This window comes from Genypterus blacodes, unplaced genomic scaffold (assembly GCF_046128005.1).
Source record: "Genypterus blacodes isolate CSIRO-AG114 ecotype Tasmania unplaced genomic scaffold, CSIRO-AGI_Gbla_v1 ptg000021l_1, whole genome shotgun sequence".
NCBI lineage: Eukaryota > Metazoa > Chordata > Actinopteri > Ophidiiformes > Ophidiidae > Genypterus > Genypterus blacodes.
Genome location: NW_027466834.1, coordinates 3094612 through 3114564, shown reverse-complemented (window position 1 = coordinate 3114564; position 19953 = coordinate 3094612). Strand labels below are relative to the sequence as shown.

Genomic DNA, 19953 nt, shown 5'->3' with positions numbered 1-19953 from the left:
ACATGTATTATTTATTTGATGTGCTAGGTGCAGTCACCCTTCATACATTACACAAATACATGCACACATTCATTCTGAGGATCTAACGTAGGATTAAATGTGGGTCCACCACACTGACTAAAGCTGTAGTGGAAGAGAATAACAATGATGTTGTAAACACTAATCACACACACACACACACCCACCAAGCTGAACAGTCACACTCAAGCACATTAATGTGGAATTACTTTAACCAGATGTGTCGGGTCGGTGGGTATGTGCGTGTTCAAGTGGATATACATACATTTACATGGGATTGATGTGTGTGTGTGTGTGTGTGTGTGTGTGTGTGTGTGTGTGTGTGTGTGTGTGTGTGTGTGTGTGTGTGTGTGTGTGTGTGTGTGTGTGTGTATTTGTCCAATTTCCACTCAAATTAATGTCGCCTCTTTATAGGCCTTCTGCTAGAGTGGCACTGAATTACCTGGTGCTTCACTTTTGCACCTGGGACCAATTCAATGTTATAGCTGCAGCTAGCTGCTAACATGGGTCCCATTTACTACAACAGTGTGGTTAGCATTACAGCTAGGAGCATGTTTTCTGCAGAGATTTGCGCTCTAACATGAGTCTGCAGTTAACACCTAGAACCCATGCCTGATGTCTGCACAACAACATTTCAGGGAACAAAAGTACTCATGTATAGCCTCTGTCAGTTATATTGTTTTATTGCACTGCAAGGGTAAAATGCACAGATTGCGCACAATTCTTTTCCACTTTTTTTCCACAATTCATATACATCAAATGTAGAGGGATTTGTGTTAAATCTAAACTGTGTCTGGCCATATAACTGCCAGTTAGGGGGAATTTATCATTTCACTGATGCCATAAATATTGAGTTTGCCCAGTAACAACAACAACTGAGAACTGATAATGGTTCTCAGTTGTTGTCTAGGCATCCTTTGGCTGTAAGTTTAGTGTTTTTATTAAATCATATGAAGTAAAAAAATGTTACCACTAACTGCAAACAAGCTGCAACAAGATAACTGCATTGATAATAATGAGTCCTTCACACACTTGTGTGGCAGCTTACATAGCGCCTAAATGGCTCTAGCAAGCCTGTCACCTCAAATAAGTCAGCTCAAATGACCTGTTTGGTTGCTTAGACAAACCATCAAACTGAAAAAATGCACAAACACAAACTCGCCAAAGAAGATCCGGAGTGGCACATGTTTTTCCCTGTTAGACTCGTGTGTGTGTGTGTGTGTGTGTGTGTGTGTGTGTGTGTGTGTGTGTGTGTGTGTGTGTGTACGTGTGTGCGTGCGCGCCATGCCCTCCTACTAAACTGTCTCCCAGGGGTTCCACCAGAGAACTTAAAAGGATTCTTTAGTCCATGTGTTTTAATTTAGCCTTCTCCTCAAAAATAACCACAAAGCTGTGGTCCCTCCACTAACTTAGTACACATTCTCCTACATGTGCACACACACACACACACAAGACAGATACACAATCTTCAACACAATGTCACACAAACACACAGATGAACCCACATACACCCCGGCACACACATCCTGCCGAGCAGTGGGATTACTCTGCAATCTCAACCACTTGTTCTCGGGGGAAAAACATGTTTTATCATTTCATTTCATTTCTTTCTTTCTTCTCCGCTCAGCCTACCTCCCTTCCCTCTTCTTCCCAGCTCAGCAACACGTAGCCCTCCCCAGACTCCCGTGCTGAAATCACAGGCCACATCCTGTGCTCTGACAGCAGCCCTGCCATTTAGGCTGTGTGACGCTTTCTGAATGTGTGTGTTTGTGTGTCAGAGTGTGACAATCCGTAAGGAATTAAAAGTGTATAAAGACAAACCAGCTAGAGTTGGCTAGAAGTATTGTGTGACGCCATGCCATCCACTGTGATGGATTCCAACATAACCTCTTTCCAAATCAACACACTTCTGCTAAAGATGCTAAGGTGAGTTTATCCCAGCTTCATAGAAGCCATTTTATTGACTGTCCACAAAAAACTTTTGAGTTGACAGGAAGTCCCCTTCTAAGGTTCTGGTCGGAGTGGATCTCACACCAGTTTCTTTCATGTTCATGACATAATTCTGAGACTGGGCTGTTTCCATCTACATTGTACTCTCACAACATTATATTTTACATTTGAAACAAAGCCCTCTGCCCTTTCTCTACTGATTGTTTCATCGCCTTTCTAAATAAACAAAAACAATGTTACATACTTAGAGTGCTTTGTCGTAGTGTGTGTGTGAATGTGAGTGCGTGTGTTCACTTGTTAAGTGAGCGTTTGGATTAATCTGTAGGAACCAGATGCCCCTGCCGTGTTCCTTTCAGCCCCTCCATTAATTACACCGCTACTAATAACGGCTTGTGTGTGTGTGTGTGTGTGTGTAACTGAATCCAGTAGCTATAGGTATTTAGGCAAAGAGAGGGTCAAAATCACCCAGTGAGGTGAGGTGATCTGCCTGAATGTGACCTTGATCACAAACTGCAAATCTTTAAACGAGATACCTCATATACAAATCATTGAGTTATTGTTCTTTAAAATGGTGGATGTTTTTGAATTGTTGAAATTTTAGGATTTGCTACAATTATTCATAAATGAGCTCCTTGTTCAAAAAAGTATTTCATACAAATCACAATCAAAGTTTTCTTTTACTTTTTTTTGTTTTATGTACTTGTCTGGCTTACTTTATTTAGTTTTCTGCCAATCAGTTATGTGCTACTGTCCTTGATGTACATGGCAATTATATCTGCAGAGTCACACAATCACACATGCTGACTTTGTGTCTCTGGGCGCGTCTCTGCTCTGTCCCTGTGGGTTCTGTGGAACAGAGAGTTAAAGTTTGTTTCAACACAAAAGGTCTTACCTGCTGGGCAGTGGTGGGTTCTGTGTTCAGTGAGATCAGCCAGACACTCAAAATCCTGTTGACAGTTGTCACATGTGAAGATGGACTCGTCATCTAGGTCGTCATCATGATCGCGGTCTTCGCGGTCATCGTGCTCGTCTTGGTCCCCGTCCTCCACACCTAGCCCATGTCCTTCTTTAGGGTGTACCTCTCTGTCAGACGCAGGGACTTCTGAGGACACACACATATACAATATTCTTATCTGCCAGCTTGATGAGTCATATGATCAATGAAGCTTCATTACAGTCACATTTTGTATTCAGTTTATGATTTAGGCCTTGAACATATAGGTTTTTCCTTTTGTGCTCAACTGAACAATACAGAGGGTGTGAAATGTTGCTCCTGTGTGTCAGCGCAAGTGTGCACGTGTGTGTGTCTTGGTGGCAGACCCGAGTGTGTGAGGGGACCAGTGGAAGGCTGTGTGGGCCCAATCCTCACTGCTCCATTATGTCTCAATTTTCACACCTTATTATCACATTATAAACGCTGAGGCTCCAGTTGGACTGACACTGAAGAAACTGGCGTCAGAGAGGAAGAGAAGAGGAGACGATGAAGAATTGGGGCTAAACAGTTTCAGAAGTGGTAAGTGAAATGAATAAAAGGACAAAAAAAGATGTAAAAAAAAAAGTCAACAAATGGAAGAAATGTTCCTTTGTGCTTTTTTTGTAGCTCCAATTTCTTTGCATTATGTCCACGCTCAAACACAAGCCAGATATAACTCAGGCTAATCCATTGTCGATCGAGAGCCACTAGAGCAAATCTCAGACTCAGTATCAGTGCTGTAAGAATCCCACGAGGGAAAAAACACCTGCTTCTATAATATTTAATGAAAATGCAAAAATCGATTTTCTCCATTATGTTGTTGGCTTTTCATTTAATTTAATTTAAGTTTTAAGGAAATAGCCTGACACCAATATATATATTTTGGCCTGGCTATTGGCCCAGTATCAGAACATCTGAGCATGTTAGGCCTAGTCTAGTCCAATCGAAGACAAGAAAGTGTGTGTGTGTGTGTGTGTGTGTGCAAGAATGTAAGACAGACTGATGTGGACAGGTTGCATCCCAACTTGATTTATTATGGGAGAGGTGTAATGGGAAAGAGGGATGCTTGGCAGTAGGGAACAAGGGATTAAGGTGATGGGGTGTCTGGGGAGATGCAGAAGAGGAAGACAGCGATGGAAGGAGAGATGGAGGGATGGAGGGATAGGAGAGAGGAGAGGGTGTTGGCCATCTGTCCAGTGGTGAGAGCACCGTCTGGCCAGGGAGAGAAAGTGGCCCCTTGGCTGACAAAACACACACCGACGTGCACGCGCTTACACACATGCAGGTCAATGTGCACACACACATTCAGTAAATGAAGATGTCCATGCAGAGATGAATAAACTGTATCTGCAAACACACAGATGCACATACAGAAGCGCACACCTACTGGTTAGTATGTAAAAATATCCATACATGTACTGTAGATGCTGAAGGCAATCAAATATATATGCAGCTGTGCACATTCCCATATATATGTTTAGTATTGAGAAAAGCAGAAGTGAAGAGAGGAATAAAATTCTGTCTTAAAATTCTAAAATTAGTTATCCTCAATATCTGTCAATTTGTTGAAATATGTTTTATCAGTCGTTCTTCTGTGCAAGAGGACAGTCCATTCTAGAAGGTTTCAACTGAAAACAAATCAGATTTTCTTTTCACATTAGATTTTTTTGTGAAGAATTTCTGCTGTGCTGTATTCTAAAAGCCTCCTGTGCAAAACACACACACACACACACACACACAAAATACACACTCCCCAGGGTGCCCTGATGCCAGAGGTGAGGGCAGTGCCAAGTCCAGTGCATGCCAACATAACCTGCTGTCATAGCAACAGGGGGAGGAGTCAAATGACCCCCCCCCTTCTTTCTCTCCTCTGTTTCCTAACTTCGTCTTCCCTCAGTCTGTCTTAATGCTTCTGTCCCCCCTTGTTTGCACACCCAAATCCTTCTTTACTCCTTTAGTCTTCATTAGTCAACTTGTTTATTATTGTTTGCACATTGTTTCAGTTCGTCTCAGTAGCACAAGGTGCTGCAAGCATTTTGTGTTTGCACTGTGCTCTCCTCACCCAAGACATTATCAATGAGCTTTAGAACCAAATATGTTTGCCAAAAGCAAGGTTGTGCACATAAGACATAAAAATACCATTAAATACCATTTCTATCCCTTCATGTCTAAGTGACCCCTCTGGGCATCTCTCCATCTTAATGCTCCATCTCTCCCAGTCCTTTTCTTCTATTTGGACCTTGAATTATTCATCAGATCTGTCCCCCTTGTCTCCCAAAACATCTTTCTTGCTCTAGCTCTTCTTGTGACTTTAAAAAAAAAAAACACCTTTTTCCATCTTTACTCTCTCCTGAACCCCCCCACCAACCCAGCTACACCACAAAACACCAGAAAGCAGCTGATGTCTATTAATGAAAGCTGGCAACTCCCGTGGGCGTTAATGTGCGAAAGTGTGTGTGTTTGTGTGCGTGCGTTGTGATATTGATTGAATAGTACGACAGTGGTCGCCAGTAAATGTGCGTGTCATACACTGGTCTTTTGTCACAAACAAAAACACATACATGCGGGCAGTTGCTCATAACCACGCAAACATGTACACACTCAATCTACAGAGAACCATTATCTCTGAGTCACAGGCTGTCCCAATGCCAAGAACGCTTTCTGGCCGGTCAGTCATCTCTGTGTCCCCACACACCCATAAGTGAACACACACACACACACACACACACACACACACACACACACACACACACACACACACACACACACACACACACACACACACACACACACACACACACACACACACACACACACACACACACACACACACACACACACACACACACACACACACACACACACACACACACACACCTCCTGGATTTAAAATAATATATGCTATAATTTAAAAAAAAAATGCAACTAAATGAAGCCACAGCAAGTTGTTAAGCTAAAGCGTACATGACATAACAGTGACATTCAACCAGGGTCATTGGTTCAGAGAGCCCAGCTGAGTTTTATTGGAGCAATTTAATCCTGGAACGAGTCACGTCTGTGATGCATAGTGAATGCAAGTCATTACCTACGTGGTAGGATGAAAAACAGCAGCACTCAAAACCAATGTGTGTTAATGGGAAAAGAAAGAAAAATAACCCAAGTACAATAAAGATTTCTTGTCAAAATGTCAATATAGGTTTTTGACACTATAGCTTTAAGTTTCATCCTGTAATTGGTCTGTTTTTAAAAACAATTGCAGCATATTTCATTCATTGTTCAACAAATGCATTATCGCAATAGCAGCATGATGTACTAAAACACTAATCAAGGCCTAATGCTCCGATGACAGTCCAGAAACAAAGTGATATAAAATAAATGTGATAATTTGAAGAGGGTTTTCTTTTATACAGAGGTGGATGGGGTGTGTGCATAATAAACCTGAGTAACCTGGGGACAATGAGCTGATGATGAGAAACAGATAAAAAACAAATGAATACCTCTGGCATAATGAGGTCACTTTGCATATCTACTGAAAAGATGTACTGTATGTAAGCGGTGTGTGTGTGTGTGTGTGTGTGTGTGTGAGAGGGAGAGGGAGAGGGATAGTGTGTGTGTTTTGTTGGTAATTAGATAAAGAGAAGTGAATTAGCAGAGTCCACAGTGCAGAATGATGTTACACAGACTAACCACGCCTAACTGGGACCCACTAATCACCACTCGTTAGTTTCACACAGGAGTATGTGTGGAAGTGTGTGTGTGTGTGTGTGTGTGTGTGTGTGTGTGTGTGTGTGTGTGTGTGTGTGTGTGTGTGTGCGCGTGTGTGTTTTTCATTGTACGGAAGAATTTGTGTTTGTGTGTGTGTGTGTGTGTGTATGTGTGTTTATCGAGGTAATTAAGGAGCTAAATGATAATAAGCATTACAAAACATACTGGACAGCAGAGAGAGACCAGTGCAGGTGAATGAACAGAAGAGAAGAAGCTTAATGCCAGATCCAGAATACTCAATAGTGAAGCACTCCATCCCAAAGTTCGGGTTTTACTGAACGCCACTGACCTGATCAGTTGCAAAGGTGTGCTAGTCAAGAGATATCCTGGAAGATCAAATATCATAACGCACACAGTCAGCATGATGGAGGAGGAAACTTGTGGGGGAAACTGTGGGAGTAATGAACTCTGGGAAATGTTCCTGAGCTGCCCTGGGGTGACACGAGTACACAGAGAGAGAGCCTGAGCTACAGAGACAGTTGAAGGGGAATAACACAGTTAAAGCTGAAAAGGTAAGCAAGTTATTCAAGTGTTAGATTTGGCAGCTAGGAGCAGCTACTGTGGCCTGTCTGGAACACACTCGGCAGCTCAGAGAGATGAATATCTGACAGCAAAGCATGCGAGCACACACCCGCGCGCACACACACAGGCGCACACACACACACACACAAGCGCTTATGTCTATGTGAACCTTAAACGGGAATCAAAGGGTGCGAAAAAGTGTGTGTAGCGCTTCCAGCAGAATGTTTAGAAACCAAACAGCCCCGACACAAGGCTTTCATTCTGCTCCACACTGAACCAGGATTCGCCGGCACCTGGCTGGGCAACTGCACCTCCTCGTAGGCTCAGAACCCGACCTGGATCACACGGTGTGAGCCCGCGACTGGCAAGCACCCGAAGTCAGGTCTCGTCAGTCAGGTAGACAAATTCAGCTAAGGCGCCAGTTAGAGAAAGAGGTGGGACATTTCCTGTGATCGTCACAACGGTCATTTCTATTTGGAAAGGTTGGAAACCAATGGTGTGGTTCAAAAAGTAATTTAAAAAATCTGTCTTACTGGGCAAATTTTGATTATACTGCAATAAATTATACCACAAATCATTCAGTCAGTGAGCACACAAAGGTATCTTTACCTAGGGCATGCAGGCATTCATCTGTCTGTCTATCTATTTAACTACCCGTTGTGGCTGCAAATGTGCTGGAATTAAAGCTGACATTTGCATTATTCCATCACTGCTACACTGTCAGATTTTATTTAGAAACGGCGGGGACATAGAGCCAAAACAAAGAGCTGTGCTGCCGTCTCAGAGGAGCTTGTTGTTGGGAGCTGGAAACTGCGGTGAACTTTCAGTATAGACCCCATTTTAGCAATCAGTATCAAATAGGATACCAAGGTAGTTTCATTTGGAGACAGTGTCTTTGGGTCCACTCGGAGAAGATTTGTTAGAAAATAATAATGAACATAATGGGGCTACATGAAAAACGATACAATGAGAAAATACTGTCAGTGAAACATTCACTGACACCATGCTCAGACCGGTTGAGAATTGGCTACAAAATATGAAAATTTGAAGGACATGTGGAATAGACTCACACACACCTGCTCATAACAGGTGAAGATGGGGGAGAAAAGAGAGAGAGAGAGAGAGACCCCCCTTTTCTCACTCTGATTGCAACTGTGACTGTACTTGTGAGAGAGTGGATGTATGTTAGGTGGCTATATAAAGAAATCACCTACTCCCCTCTGCCTCCCACCACCTCCTGTTCTGTCCCCTCACCATAGCAAGTGTGTGTGTGTGTGTGTGTGTGTGTGTGTGTGTGTGTGTGTGTTTTCACAATGCAAGGCCTCCTTTCCCCAGGGAGGAGATCTGCAAAGCCACAGAGTGCCAGGTGCTCAAACACACACGTACCGTGGACACACACACATACACACACACACCCCTGGGACATGGTGCAGCAAGGGAGAGCAGCACCCAACACCAGTGTCTGGAAACAGGATGATGAAAGCGCCATTCACGTCATGGAGGGAAACGGAAACACACACACACACAAACAATATGCACGGACTCACACAAATAAAACCACACAAACAAGTTTGCAGCTGCTCATTGGAAACATCACGGCTGAATTTCCCCCGCACACACAAACAAAAATCACACGTACACACCGACATAAATGGCTTAAATACTGCAACAAAGACAAAAACACAGATGCACAATGCGCTGTCACAGGCAGGCAATAATAGTTCTCTCACACACAGGAACTGTTTTCCTGTGGTAGCCTTGGGGAAATTAAAACTACATTATGGACCTCCAGAGGGTAGTGTGAGAGGGATAGAAAAAGAGGGAGAGAGAGAGAGAGAGAGAGAAGACAGAAAGAGAGAGAGAGAGAGAGAGAGACAGACAGAGAGAAAGCGAGAGAGGGACCAGTGTCCTGTTTCTCTCGGATCTGGCCGTCATAAAGATATCAGTGAGCCGGTGGAATAATGGCTCTGTAATCTCTCTCTCCTCCTTACTTTTCCTTTTAACCATGTTATCACGCCATTCTCTCTCTCTCCACCCTTGTACATGGAGGGATGGACCGATGTCAAATCCAGAGTTGTGTCCAACTTCTGAACAAAATGCATTTTTAATAGTAGTACCACTACTTGTACTGCTAGTAAATTGCCTCGTCTTATCTCTAAATTATGATGTTTTACAGTTAAAAGGCAACATTAATTACAAATGCCTTGTCAATTTCAAAGAAAGCTTATCATCATCATCGTCGTCGTCTTGTTCTTTGTGTTCCTCGAGTTCAGTACTGGATATGTTCTAACCCAGGCTGTTTGTTAGCAGAAATAAACAAAATGTTATGAATTGATTTTGTGTAAACTCCAGGGAAGAACTTTTTCTTATGACAAAGTAATTAAGTCACATTCTATAATCTAGTGCTTCTCTTCAGGCCAGTATCACATTGGATGAATTCTAATGAGTACTTACGACCGCCCTCCTTATTTGACCTGTGAGTAACTCCGCCTTTTCCTTTTTGCACTAGAGCTCATTAACAGCAAACCTAAATAAAGACTAGCCTTAAAACTAGCCAATATACTCCAGTGAGAGCATATTATATGCTGTCAACATATACAAGTATTTCAGAAAAAGACTCCATCTGTCTCAGTGCAATTTGTTCAAAACTAAAATATACACACATTAGACTGCAGGCAGCAATTTGATTGGATTTAGTCCCAAGGAGGGATTCAGGTTTTTTTAATCACAGGCACAGGTAAAAGCATATTGACAAATACTATTAAATACATTGTGCAGCTTTTGCTTTTGGGAATAGAATATACATCAGTATCATCAGCAAATAGTACCAATTTCTCTTTTGTGTCAAATGTTTGTTTTGTCTATTCTTTCCCCTTTTCATTGCTTTTTTGGTTCGGGATAAGATTGAATCACAAGAAATGAGCTACAACGTGGAGGCCAGCTGGTCATTGTACATCACTGTGGATGTATCCATTACCACAGCATAAAGCTTAAAGCACACACTGTAGCTCTGCTTGCTCTGGCTGGATTGGAAGATTCTGGGCCTTTACACTAGAGGAATCACTCACCACTCACATTTTTCTGTATTCTAAATGGTCCCATAAGATGCTACACTGCAAGCACACATTCACACAAACCCACAAACTAAAGAAACACACAAGCACACTACAGCGCGCTGCGGTTTGCAGGTTTGACAATAATTGCACATGAACACATACACACACACACACACAACCATTGTCCTTACATTTTCAATGAACTAATAGGTGGAGCCAGCTTTCTGGCCGGTCAGTCATCTTTGTGTCCCCACACACCCATAAGTGAACGTGAACACACGCACGCGCACGCACACACACGCACACACACACACACACCACTTAAAACTGTGAATAACACACACCACTTAAAACTGTGAATAACAATAATCCAGTAAGTCTCAGTTTCTCAGTGTCAGCCTGGGGATCTGACGAGTCTTTTCCACCATGACTCACTTGCTCACTCTGTATGCGACTGCACTGCTATGTGTATGTTGTCCAAAAGAAACAGCATGGCCTGTGTGTGTGTGTGTGTGTGTGTGTGTGTGTGTGTGTGTGTGTGTGTGTGTGTGTGTGTGTGTGTGTGTGTGTGTGTGTGTGTGTCTGTGAGAGAGAGAGAGAGAGAGAGTGTGAAGTCTGCAGCAAACTGTCAGACAAGAATGGAGAAAAGCAAGACTCTGGAGGAAGAAAGGAGGATTTCATCATGGACATACAGTATATATAGACTCACACAAAGACACACAAACATACTGACACACATACACACGTACACAGGCCACTCAAGTGCACTCCTGCTTGGTTGGACATGTGTCTCCCCCCTGAGTATTAGTAACTCTAACAATACTGTCTTTTTCTATCTTATATTCCTTGAAATGACTCAATGTGCGATGAAGACTAGATGGAGGGGAAGGACACTTGCCAATATTCTCCCATTTCCAACTCTTTCTCTTCCTCATACTCTCCTAGGCAACTTATATCGTTTTCTCATCCCAGCACTCTGGGGGGGGGGACAGGAAAGAAAACACTGGAGGAAGGGGGCAAGTTGTTTTTCTGTGTCACGGAGGGGAAAGTGGGCAGGAGGAAGGAGAAACTCAGGGTGTCAGGGCACCTTCGGCCTTTGCGAGCTCCTCCCCGGGGGCAAAAAGGCCAGGGGGAGAGGGAGGAAGAGAGGAGGAGGTGTGGGAGCAGGGGAGGATAGGTTGGCTCCACGCTCTTCCCTTGGAGTCACCCTTCCACCTCCCTCCTCCTCGCCTCCCGTGGGTCTTTCCAAACTCAACACACATTTTCCAGAGAAAGTGAAAGAGAGAGAGACAGAGACAGAGAGAGAGAGGAGAAGAAAGACGGAGAAAGAGAGAGGAGGGGGAGCAGTGGAAGCCAGCAAATCTAATAGTGAGAGCGGAAGGTAGAAAGGAAGGTTTCTCTCTCCTTCCCTCTCACACACACTTACTCACGTGCTTAAATTACACAGTGAAAAGGTAAGACAGAGAAATAAAAACTGGACGGACGACGGAGAGAACGATAGAAAGAGACAGGCAGAGAGAGAGAGAGAGAGAAAAAGTGATGCAGAGGATGGGGGGGCAGGGGAATTGATGGTAAAATCCAAATGAAAGAGTGGCTGAGTAAGGGAATATAGGACAGTGTGTTAGAACGAGAGGAAGAGAGTAAAAAAGAGGTGTGTGTGTGCGCGCGCGCCTGCGTGTGTGTGTGTGTCATGGGACTTCGGCTTCCTGCAGGAACTGACACACACAGCAGTTCTAGTGAGCCACCCAGGACCTCAGTCAGCACCCCCCTTAACACGCACACTCAGACACACACACACACTCACACACTCATAGACCCGTATAGCGGCCCCTCGAGGAGAGTTAGCACAGGTCTGAGGGAGGGGGGCACAGAGAGGAATGGAGGGGTCAGTACGTCATACACACCCCCAAGGGTCATACTTTCCTATCCCTCTATCCCCGAAGAGCTGAATGAGAGACGGGAAGACGGAGGTAGAGAGAGAAGATAACTACAAATCCACCACATTCAGCAGTATCTTATTTCTCAGCTGGGATGCAGTCAGAGGAAGTGTTTAACTGTCCTCTGATAGGCCGCAGACCAGAGCAGGAAAACTACACAAACACCCAGAGCAGTCTTACCGTTTCTGCCATGGGTTTGAAATTGAGCAGCAGGCAATAATGAAATATAAGCCAACCTACTGATACTGAACTGCAGACTAGAATATGAGTTGACACCAGTATTTCCCGAATATGCGGCCTTATACAGGTCAGGTCAGATGTGTGACAACAGCTAAATACTTTTATACAAAGCATTTACTTACTTGAGGTGTTTATCAGCAATATCCCCAAACAGTTTGGGCATGGAAATCAGTACAAGACGACACCCACAAAATCACCACAGGCAGAAGCTGACGGATCAGAAGTTGACGGATCAGTGTCTGACGAGTGTTCAAACTCATTCACACATTTGGGCAATTTAGTTTCCAGTTCACCTAACCTGCGTGTGTTTGGACTGTGGGAGGGAACCGGAGCACAGAGGGGAAACATAACGGGACCTGGTGTTTAATGAAGCCAGAGAGCCATGGAGTGCAGACCGTGCACACCGACATCGCAGGATTCTCCCTTTTTTCTTATTTTCCGCGTCTACCTGCACACTTTCTGTAGGTGTATGAGCTGCTGTCGACTGATGTAACCAGCTCCCGAAATTAAGTCACGCCGCCCCAAGCGGACCCTCACAGTTAAGTATAAAAAATGGCCTCAAGACATGAATTCAAGGGTCCGGAACAGCCTATTTTGTGGAAGTCTTATGTGTTTGTGCAGAGACACGTCCAGTGAATCAATAATCGCCTTCTGCTTGTCAAGACAAACAATCTATAGTATTTTATTTTAAAGTTGTTAAAGTTGCTCCCTTTCCATTTAGGGTGAAAGGGCAAGTGAGGATACATTCATCCAAGGGTGGAAATGGGGGGTCAGGGAGGGAGCAGAAGGAAGAAGAAGAAATGAGGAGAAGACAGAGATGAGAAGAGTGGAAAAGAGTTAGTTGGGAGAAACCACAAGGAAGAAATAAAATCCAAGAAAATAACAAAAAGAAAAGAAGGAAAGAAAAGAAAAGAAAAGCACTACAACGTCTCAAACCTCCTCCCGGGATCTCAGCAGACCAGAGGCCAGTGAGAAAGCACACAAATCTCCCTCTTGTTCCCCCTCTCCTCCACCCATTCCTCTCTCCCTCCCTCCCTATCGCCTCTTTCCATTCCATCCCACTCATGAGACCAGATAGTGAACTGCATCTCCACATTTCCCCAATTCCATCTTTCTCCTCTAAAATCTCTTTTCCCTCATATGATTTCTCCTTTCACAATCACACCATCTTTATTCCTTCATGTTCATTCCATCTCTCCATTGTTCTCTCCATTGATTTATCCATCAATCCTCCCCTTTCCCCTCGATATCCCACTGAAGTTGCCATTATAAACCATGTGGAATTGATATTACCATTTGTGTGTGTGTGTGTGTGTGTGTGTGTGTGTGTGTGTGTGTGTGTGTGTGTGTGTGTGTGTGTGTGTGTGTGCGCGCTAACCTGTCTGGACAGTCGATTCGTCCCAGGTGCCCCCACACTCTGAAGACCCCCCTTCTTCTACCGCTGTGGAGGGAGAGAGAGAGAAAGGGGAATAAAAATAAGGATATTTAGTTCTCAGAATGTCAACAAAGCAAATATTAATGACAAAAGCCTTTTTGTTAAAACCACCACAGTTATGACACTGCATCACTATGACATCCATTATGAACAGCATTACCACTGCCAGAGCAGATAAGGGCTGTTACTGACAAAGACAAAATTCTAAATCTGTTTACACCTTTAACAATAGCGAAAGGAAGAAACAAACATGCCATAACAAAAGCAAGGTCCTCAGACACACACACACACACACACACACACACACACACACACACACACACACACACACACACACACACACACACACACACACACACACACACACACACACACACACACACACACACACACACACACACCACTGATCAGAGCTGGAATGTGACATTGACTTCCTGGGTACAACAGGAAGGAGGGAAGTACAGCTGGCACACAAACAGGAAATGGCTGGAGCCACAACACAATAGGGTTTTCCTGTACACCTCCTCCCCGCGACACCATTTCTCACTTCTCCCTCGCTCACCTCTCTTTCAGATCCCTCAAACTCTCCAGCTCCCATCCTGCTCTTTCCAGTGAACCCAACCCCCGGAGTCTCCGCACATCTACTCATACTCCTCCCTGTATATGCTCGTTGACTCCCCCGGGACGCATACCTTCCGCACATTCAAAGCTGAGCCAAAAGGACGAATGAAAACAAGAAGTTATAAATCAGTGAAGTGTTCCTTTGAAAAGAAAAACAAATTGTTGAGGTGTATCTAGTTTTCTGTTTGGCCCTATTTTCAGTGTGGACCCCATACACGTGTGAGCGGAAAAATCTGCTCAATGATTACGGGGCGGTTGCTGTGGTGGTCTGCTAAATCCCTTCAAAGCAAACTCTCGTACTGCAGAGCAAGACATGAACATGAATGGAATTAACAGCGTTTCATCATCCACCATCCATCTATGACGCTGCTTAACCAGCTTATGAGGGGAAGCGAGTCGTGATGCCCCCAGCGCATTAACGTTTAGGTTTGCTGATGTAATACTGAGAATGTTTCGGTTAAAGCTTCCACTTCCAAAAGCTGGAACAGTCACTTCCTACGTGACTACAGTTGAATTCCTTGATGTGAATGACCCATATCAAGTTACACTGCAAGAGTAAGATACCCAGCCCTCAAAGCTTAATAGGGAGGGTTCAACAGCATTCACAGGTGATATGATGAAGATACACAAGAAAGGAATGAGGTACAGAGACACTCAGACATTTTTAGACAAATAATTGGTGATTTAAGACTAATTAGCCTATTAGGGCAAAAACAAACTTTGCATAATACAGCATGATAAAGGTATAATTAACGTTTTTGGTTACAATGTTGTCCTTGATCATAATACAGAATCGCTACCAGCGCTTGAGGTGTTAAGAGATAAAATCATTACAGACACCATATTTAAAGAACTACAATAGTGCTACTACCCCAATTAGCAACTGCTCAACTATTAAAGCAGAAATGGACCCTAAACCAAAAGCAGTAAAATCAACACCTCAGAGCAGTTGTTCCACACATATCCTGATTCACTGCAAATCCAACTGCTTTGCTTTTCCAATGCAAAGTGTTTCTCCTCCCATAACCTACAGGCACTGTACACACCGGGGAGCGTTGTCTCTCTCCCCCTTTTTTCTCTCGCACACATATGCATAGACACTCGCACTCACAGACACACAGATGGCGAGGTGCTTCAGGGTCTAACACGCCCACACTAGCATACTACCACAGAGATGATGAAGCTCAGCCGAAAATCTTAAGTAAACCACCTTAAGTTTATTTTCTCTGTGCCTCGGCTCATTGGCAGGAAAGAGCAGCCCAGTGTAGTGTGGTGCATCAGACATCTCAAAGAATAGCTGGTAAACATGAATTCCATCCAAGTTTCTTTTTCCAACAGAAGTAGTGCTTTTACTTACCAATTCATCCAAAGTGCTGAAGTTTTGGTTATGTATAAAACCCATGTTAAGCTCGGGTTTAAGAACTTCAACAAGTCCTGGAAGTCTATTTAAAAAATGCCAGTCTAAATAATTAACCAAGAACAGTGTCTGCAATAAAAAGCTGAGCGCTTCTGTTGTACTGGTGGAATTAACCCTGTGCATATCTCTCTACTTCTAATGGACTAATCAATACCTGGATAAGAAACTCACACACACACACACACACACACACACACACACACACACACACACACACACACACACACACACACACACACACACACACACACACACACACACACACACACACACACACACACACACACACACACACACACACACACACACACACACACACACACACACACACACACTTTGGACTTGTGACTGCTGAAGCCTTTGGTCTGTCTGAACAGAACTCAGCACAGATAGAGACCTCACACTATGACTGACCTGTCTGCCAAACACAGCAGAGAGGAGAAAAGTCAGTCTAAGCCAACACATATTTCTTGATAACCAGAATTACAAAATACCTCCATTAGAATAGTAAAACTGTGTTTTCATCTAAACACCTACAGTATACTCCTTCACAATTAAACCACGTACTCAACGCAGAAAATACTTACAGCTTTCCGTCTCAGGGTAGGCTTTTATTTTACTAAACTAATTTTACAGTTTGAGGTCTCATTTTTGAGATGGAGATGTTTGACAGGTGGCAGTATCCAAGTTACAGGATTAAAGGATTAGATACTGCAGAGCTGTCAGTGGGAAAACCCGTTTGATTAATTCACCCAAAAATTTGCAGCCATTTTGTGGGCACAAATGAGTCAATTAGTACTTTTCCATATTTACTAAGGGGCCGCACTGAGGCTTTGAGCCTGTAACTGACAGAAGCAGTGCCACTGCAAACTGTCTGTTAGGGTTAATGCATTATGTATCTGGCCTGTTCCTATGTAGGGCCACAACTAAATGAGAGGTTGGAATATAAATGAATTGAAATGTACAGCAGAGCTTTTGTCATTGCTTATCAATGCATACTTTTATTTGATTACCTCAAAACTGCTCAAAAAAGCATTACTGAAAAGTTGGGAATGCAAAATGTATTCACGATAATTTCTTTAAACAAAGAAGTGTAAATTAAAAATTTAAACTAGTTATTATTCGTTATTTTATTACCAAAAGCTCCACACAACCTTTCCGTTGGACAAGTAGCAAAGGGACCGAATAAACCAAATTTGAGATAAACGCAAATAAAAACATTCCTTAGATTGGAGTGTTTATAATTTACACTTTCAAGACACATATTACTAATTATTACATTACACCTAAATGACACTATACCAAAATAGACTCTCATTGCAAACAGGGCCTGCTGCACCCAGGGAATCTTGCTTTAGGTGTGACTTTAAGAAAGGAGCATCTACAATGAAGACAGACGCTTGCTCCAATCATTCCAGTACAGACATTCTGATTCAGACATGTAATGTTTCCCGTTGTATACTTGCTCTTGAACAAACCAGGCTTTCCCAATCTTTTTACATATATCCTTTGACGGTAACTTTCCCCAGAGAAACCAGATGTAAAATATTGATAGAACCATGTTTTGGTGGGGAGTTGGGTAGTTAGGAATAGTTTGGGTTGTTAAAAAGACCTAGATGCACTGGTAGCTCTTCCTCTGATAAGAGTCCATTTTTCCTGATGAGACTGTGGGGAATACAGTGCGTTTCATTAGCCAAGCACACATAGCTTTATTTAGATTCTCATATCCTCCCTGCGTCCCCCCTCAGAGACACACACACCGTTACTGTGAACCCTGCACACAACAGGGGGTCCGGGGAGGGGGATGGGGAACAAGCGGTGCGTAAAGGCCTGAGCGTGCTTACACATATGAGAGTATGAGTTTTTAAAAGGAGGAAATGGAAGAAGAATACTGGCAGGCAAAAGACTCTGAATATGAAAGCAGAAATCTGAATATGCAGGAGTATGCTGTGTGTGATAGGCTACACTGGCATACTGTATATACATGTGACAACCCAGGAAAGCAGGGGGGAAAACACGCTATGCAGATCCACCCTGTGTCTACGAAGTTATGTCATCATTTGTCATCATCAACATTGTTTAGTGTGGCCGGGGGGGTATTTGTTACAGAAAAATGAAAACACACAGCCCGTAGAAGAGAAGAGAAGAGAAGAGACGAGAAGAGAAGAGAAGAGAGCAAGACAATCAGGCCTAAGTGGAACAGAGGAAACAAAACATAGTTCTGACTCTATATCATGATGTTATCATTAACAAATATTTACACAGTTGTCATTAATCACTCATGTACGCACAAGCACACCCACAAACACATCCACACTACTGCAAAGCAATACGTCGGTCCATCTGCCTCTCTGCATTCTAAGGCCTCCTTTCTCTCCCATCATCCACTCCATCTCTGTCCTTACTCCTTCTGCTTCCCCTTGTTCGTCACCTTTAACCTCACTAGTGGCTCTCATCCTCCACCTTTCCAGTGTTTAACCCTCGATCACTGCTCACTCTCTCTGCTTTGTTCCCACATTGTGTGTGTTGTGTTCCCATTTATCTCCTGTCCTCCTTTGCCTCAGATATCTATCACGCTTCCACATGTCCCTTGGCATTTCCCCTCAGCTTCCTCACCCTCTCATCTTCATCTCCCTTTCTTTTCCATGAACGCGGTTATAGCCTCAATAACAAAACCCTTTGTCTTTTCTCCGCCTCAAACAACATATGCATACACACGCAGTATCAGGGCCATTTATTCCCAAGGCAGCCCAAGGCTCTGGCGTTCCAAGATCTCTTTGACAAACGGGTCACATGGCCAATCATGCGCTGGCCGAGTGGCCCAGAGAGGCGGGACGTGTGACTGTGTAACCAATAAGTGGGCCGGTCCTGTTCCCGGGGGTGTCGGCTGATTGACAACTGGTGCTGGACAGAAGTCAAGAGGGTAATTGACATCTGCCTCTCTCTGGGTGTTTATCTGTCTCTTTCCTCATCCTGGATATTTCTTTTTCTAGCTCCCTCCCTTTGTGTCTACTCCCTCTCTTATTTCCCCTCTCAAGCCCACTTCCTAGACCCCCCCCCCCCCCCACCAACCCCCCCACAACCCTTCACTTAGATCCAGAGGAACTCTCTCATTGGCTGCCCTCCTTGTCCCTCAGGAATGACTGTGACACTACTGGCTGAGGGCTGATGCCAATCTCCATCACCAGCCCAGCCCCTGGGAGCCCCCCGAACATCAATGTGCTGTCCACACACACACACACACACACACACACACACACACACACACACACACACACACACACACACACACACACACACACACACACACACACACACACACACACACACACACACACACACACACACACACACACACACAGTCTAGTCAGGGGACAGGGGCAGAAGCTGATTAACCAAATACTTTTATCAGCAGTAAAACCGCTCTCTCTGCTTGCCTGCATTCTGAACAAAACAGCCTTAAAATACATAAACACATACACACATGCAAACACACACACACACACACACACCAAGCACTGAGCCACTGGCCAGAAACACCAGGCTACTCAGGGGTTTGGGAAGGCACGAGTGTGTGCATGTGTGCTTTTGTTTGCGAGTGTGTGTGCAAAGGGATAGACGTAGCAGAGGGCTTAGATGGATAGCAGAAAAAAAGAACACAAAGCCTGGCGGACAAGCTCCATCGCCCTCTATCTTTCCCTTTGTGCCTCACTCTCTTTCGCCTCTCTTCTCTCTTTTGAATCTCTTTCTCTCCTTGTTTCATCCCGATTGTTGCTAGCGTCTGTTTTTGTTTTCTCACCTTTTGCAGTTCCATTACCATTATTTATTCCTTGCTAGATTTGTCATGGCACTCTTCCCTCTGTGCACTGATTCACCATGTGTCCCTCTTTCTCTCATTTGAATCTTAATTCCATCTTCTTTTTTGTTTCTTTCTGTATATCTGGAGGTCACTGTGGTTTTGAACCACACTGCACTGTCCACCTGAGTTGCTGTGCAACTTTATTTGGTATTACACACAC

At 43.8% G+C, this 19953-nt stretch overlaps 1 protein-coding gene across 1 annotated transcript in view; it reads right to left on the bottom strand.

The window, feature by feature from the left end:
• znf423 (zinc finger protein 423) overlaps positions 1 to 19953 on the bottom strand; it is a 118530-nt gene that overhangs the window by 87084 nt on the left and 11493 nt on the right. Inside the window, exons 2-3 of the mRNA XM_076142616.1 lie at positions 13840 to 13902; positions 2861 to 3070 (exon numbers count right to left, since the gene is read on the bottom strand). Of these exons, the coding sequence (XP_075998731.1) occupies positions 2861 to 3070; positions 13840 to 13902 (273 nt within the window). The remainder of the gene's footprint in view (positions 1 to 2860; positions 3071 to 13839; positions 13903 to 19953) is intronic.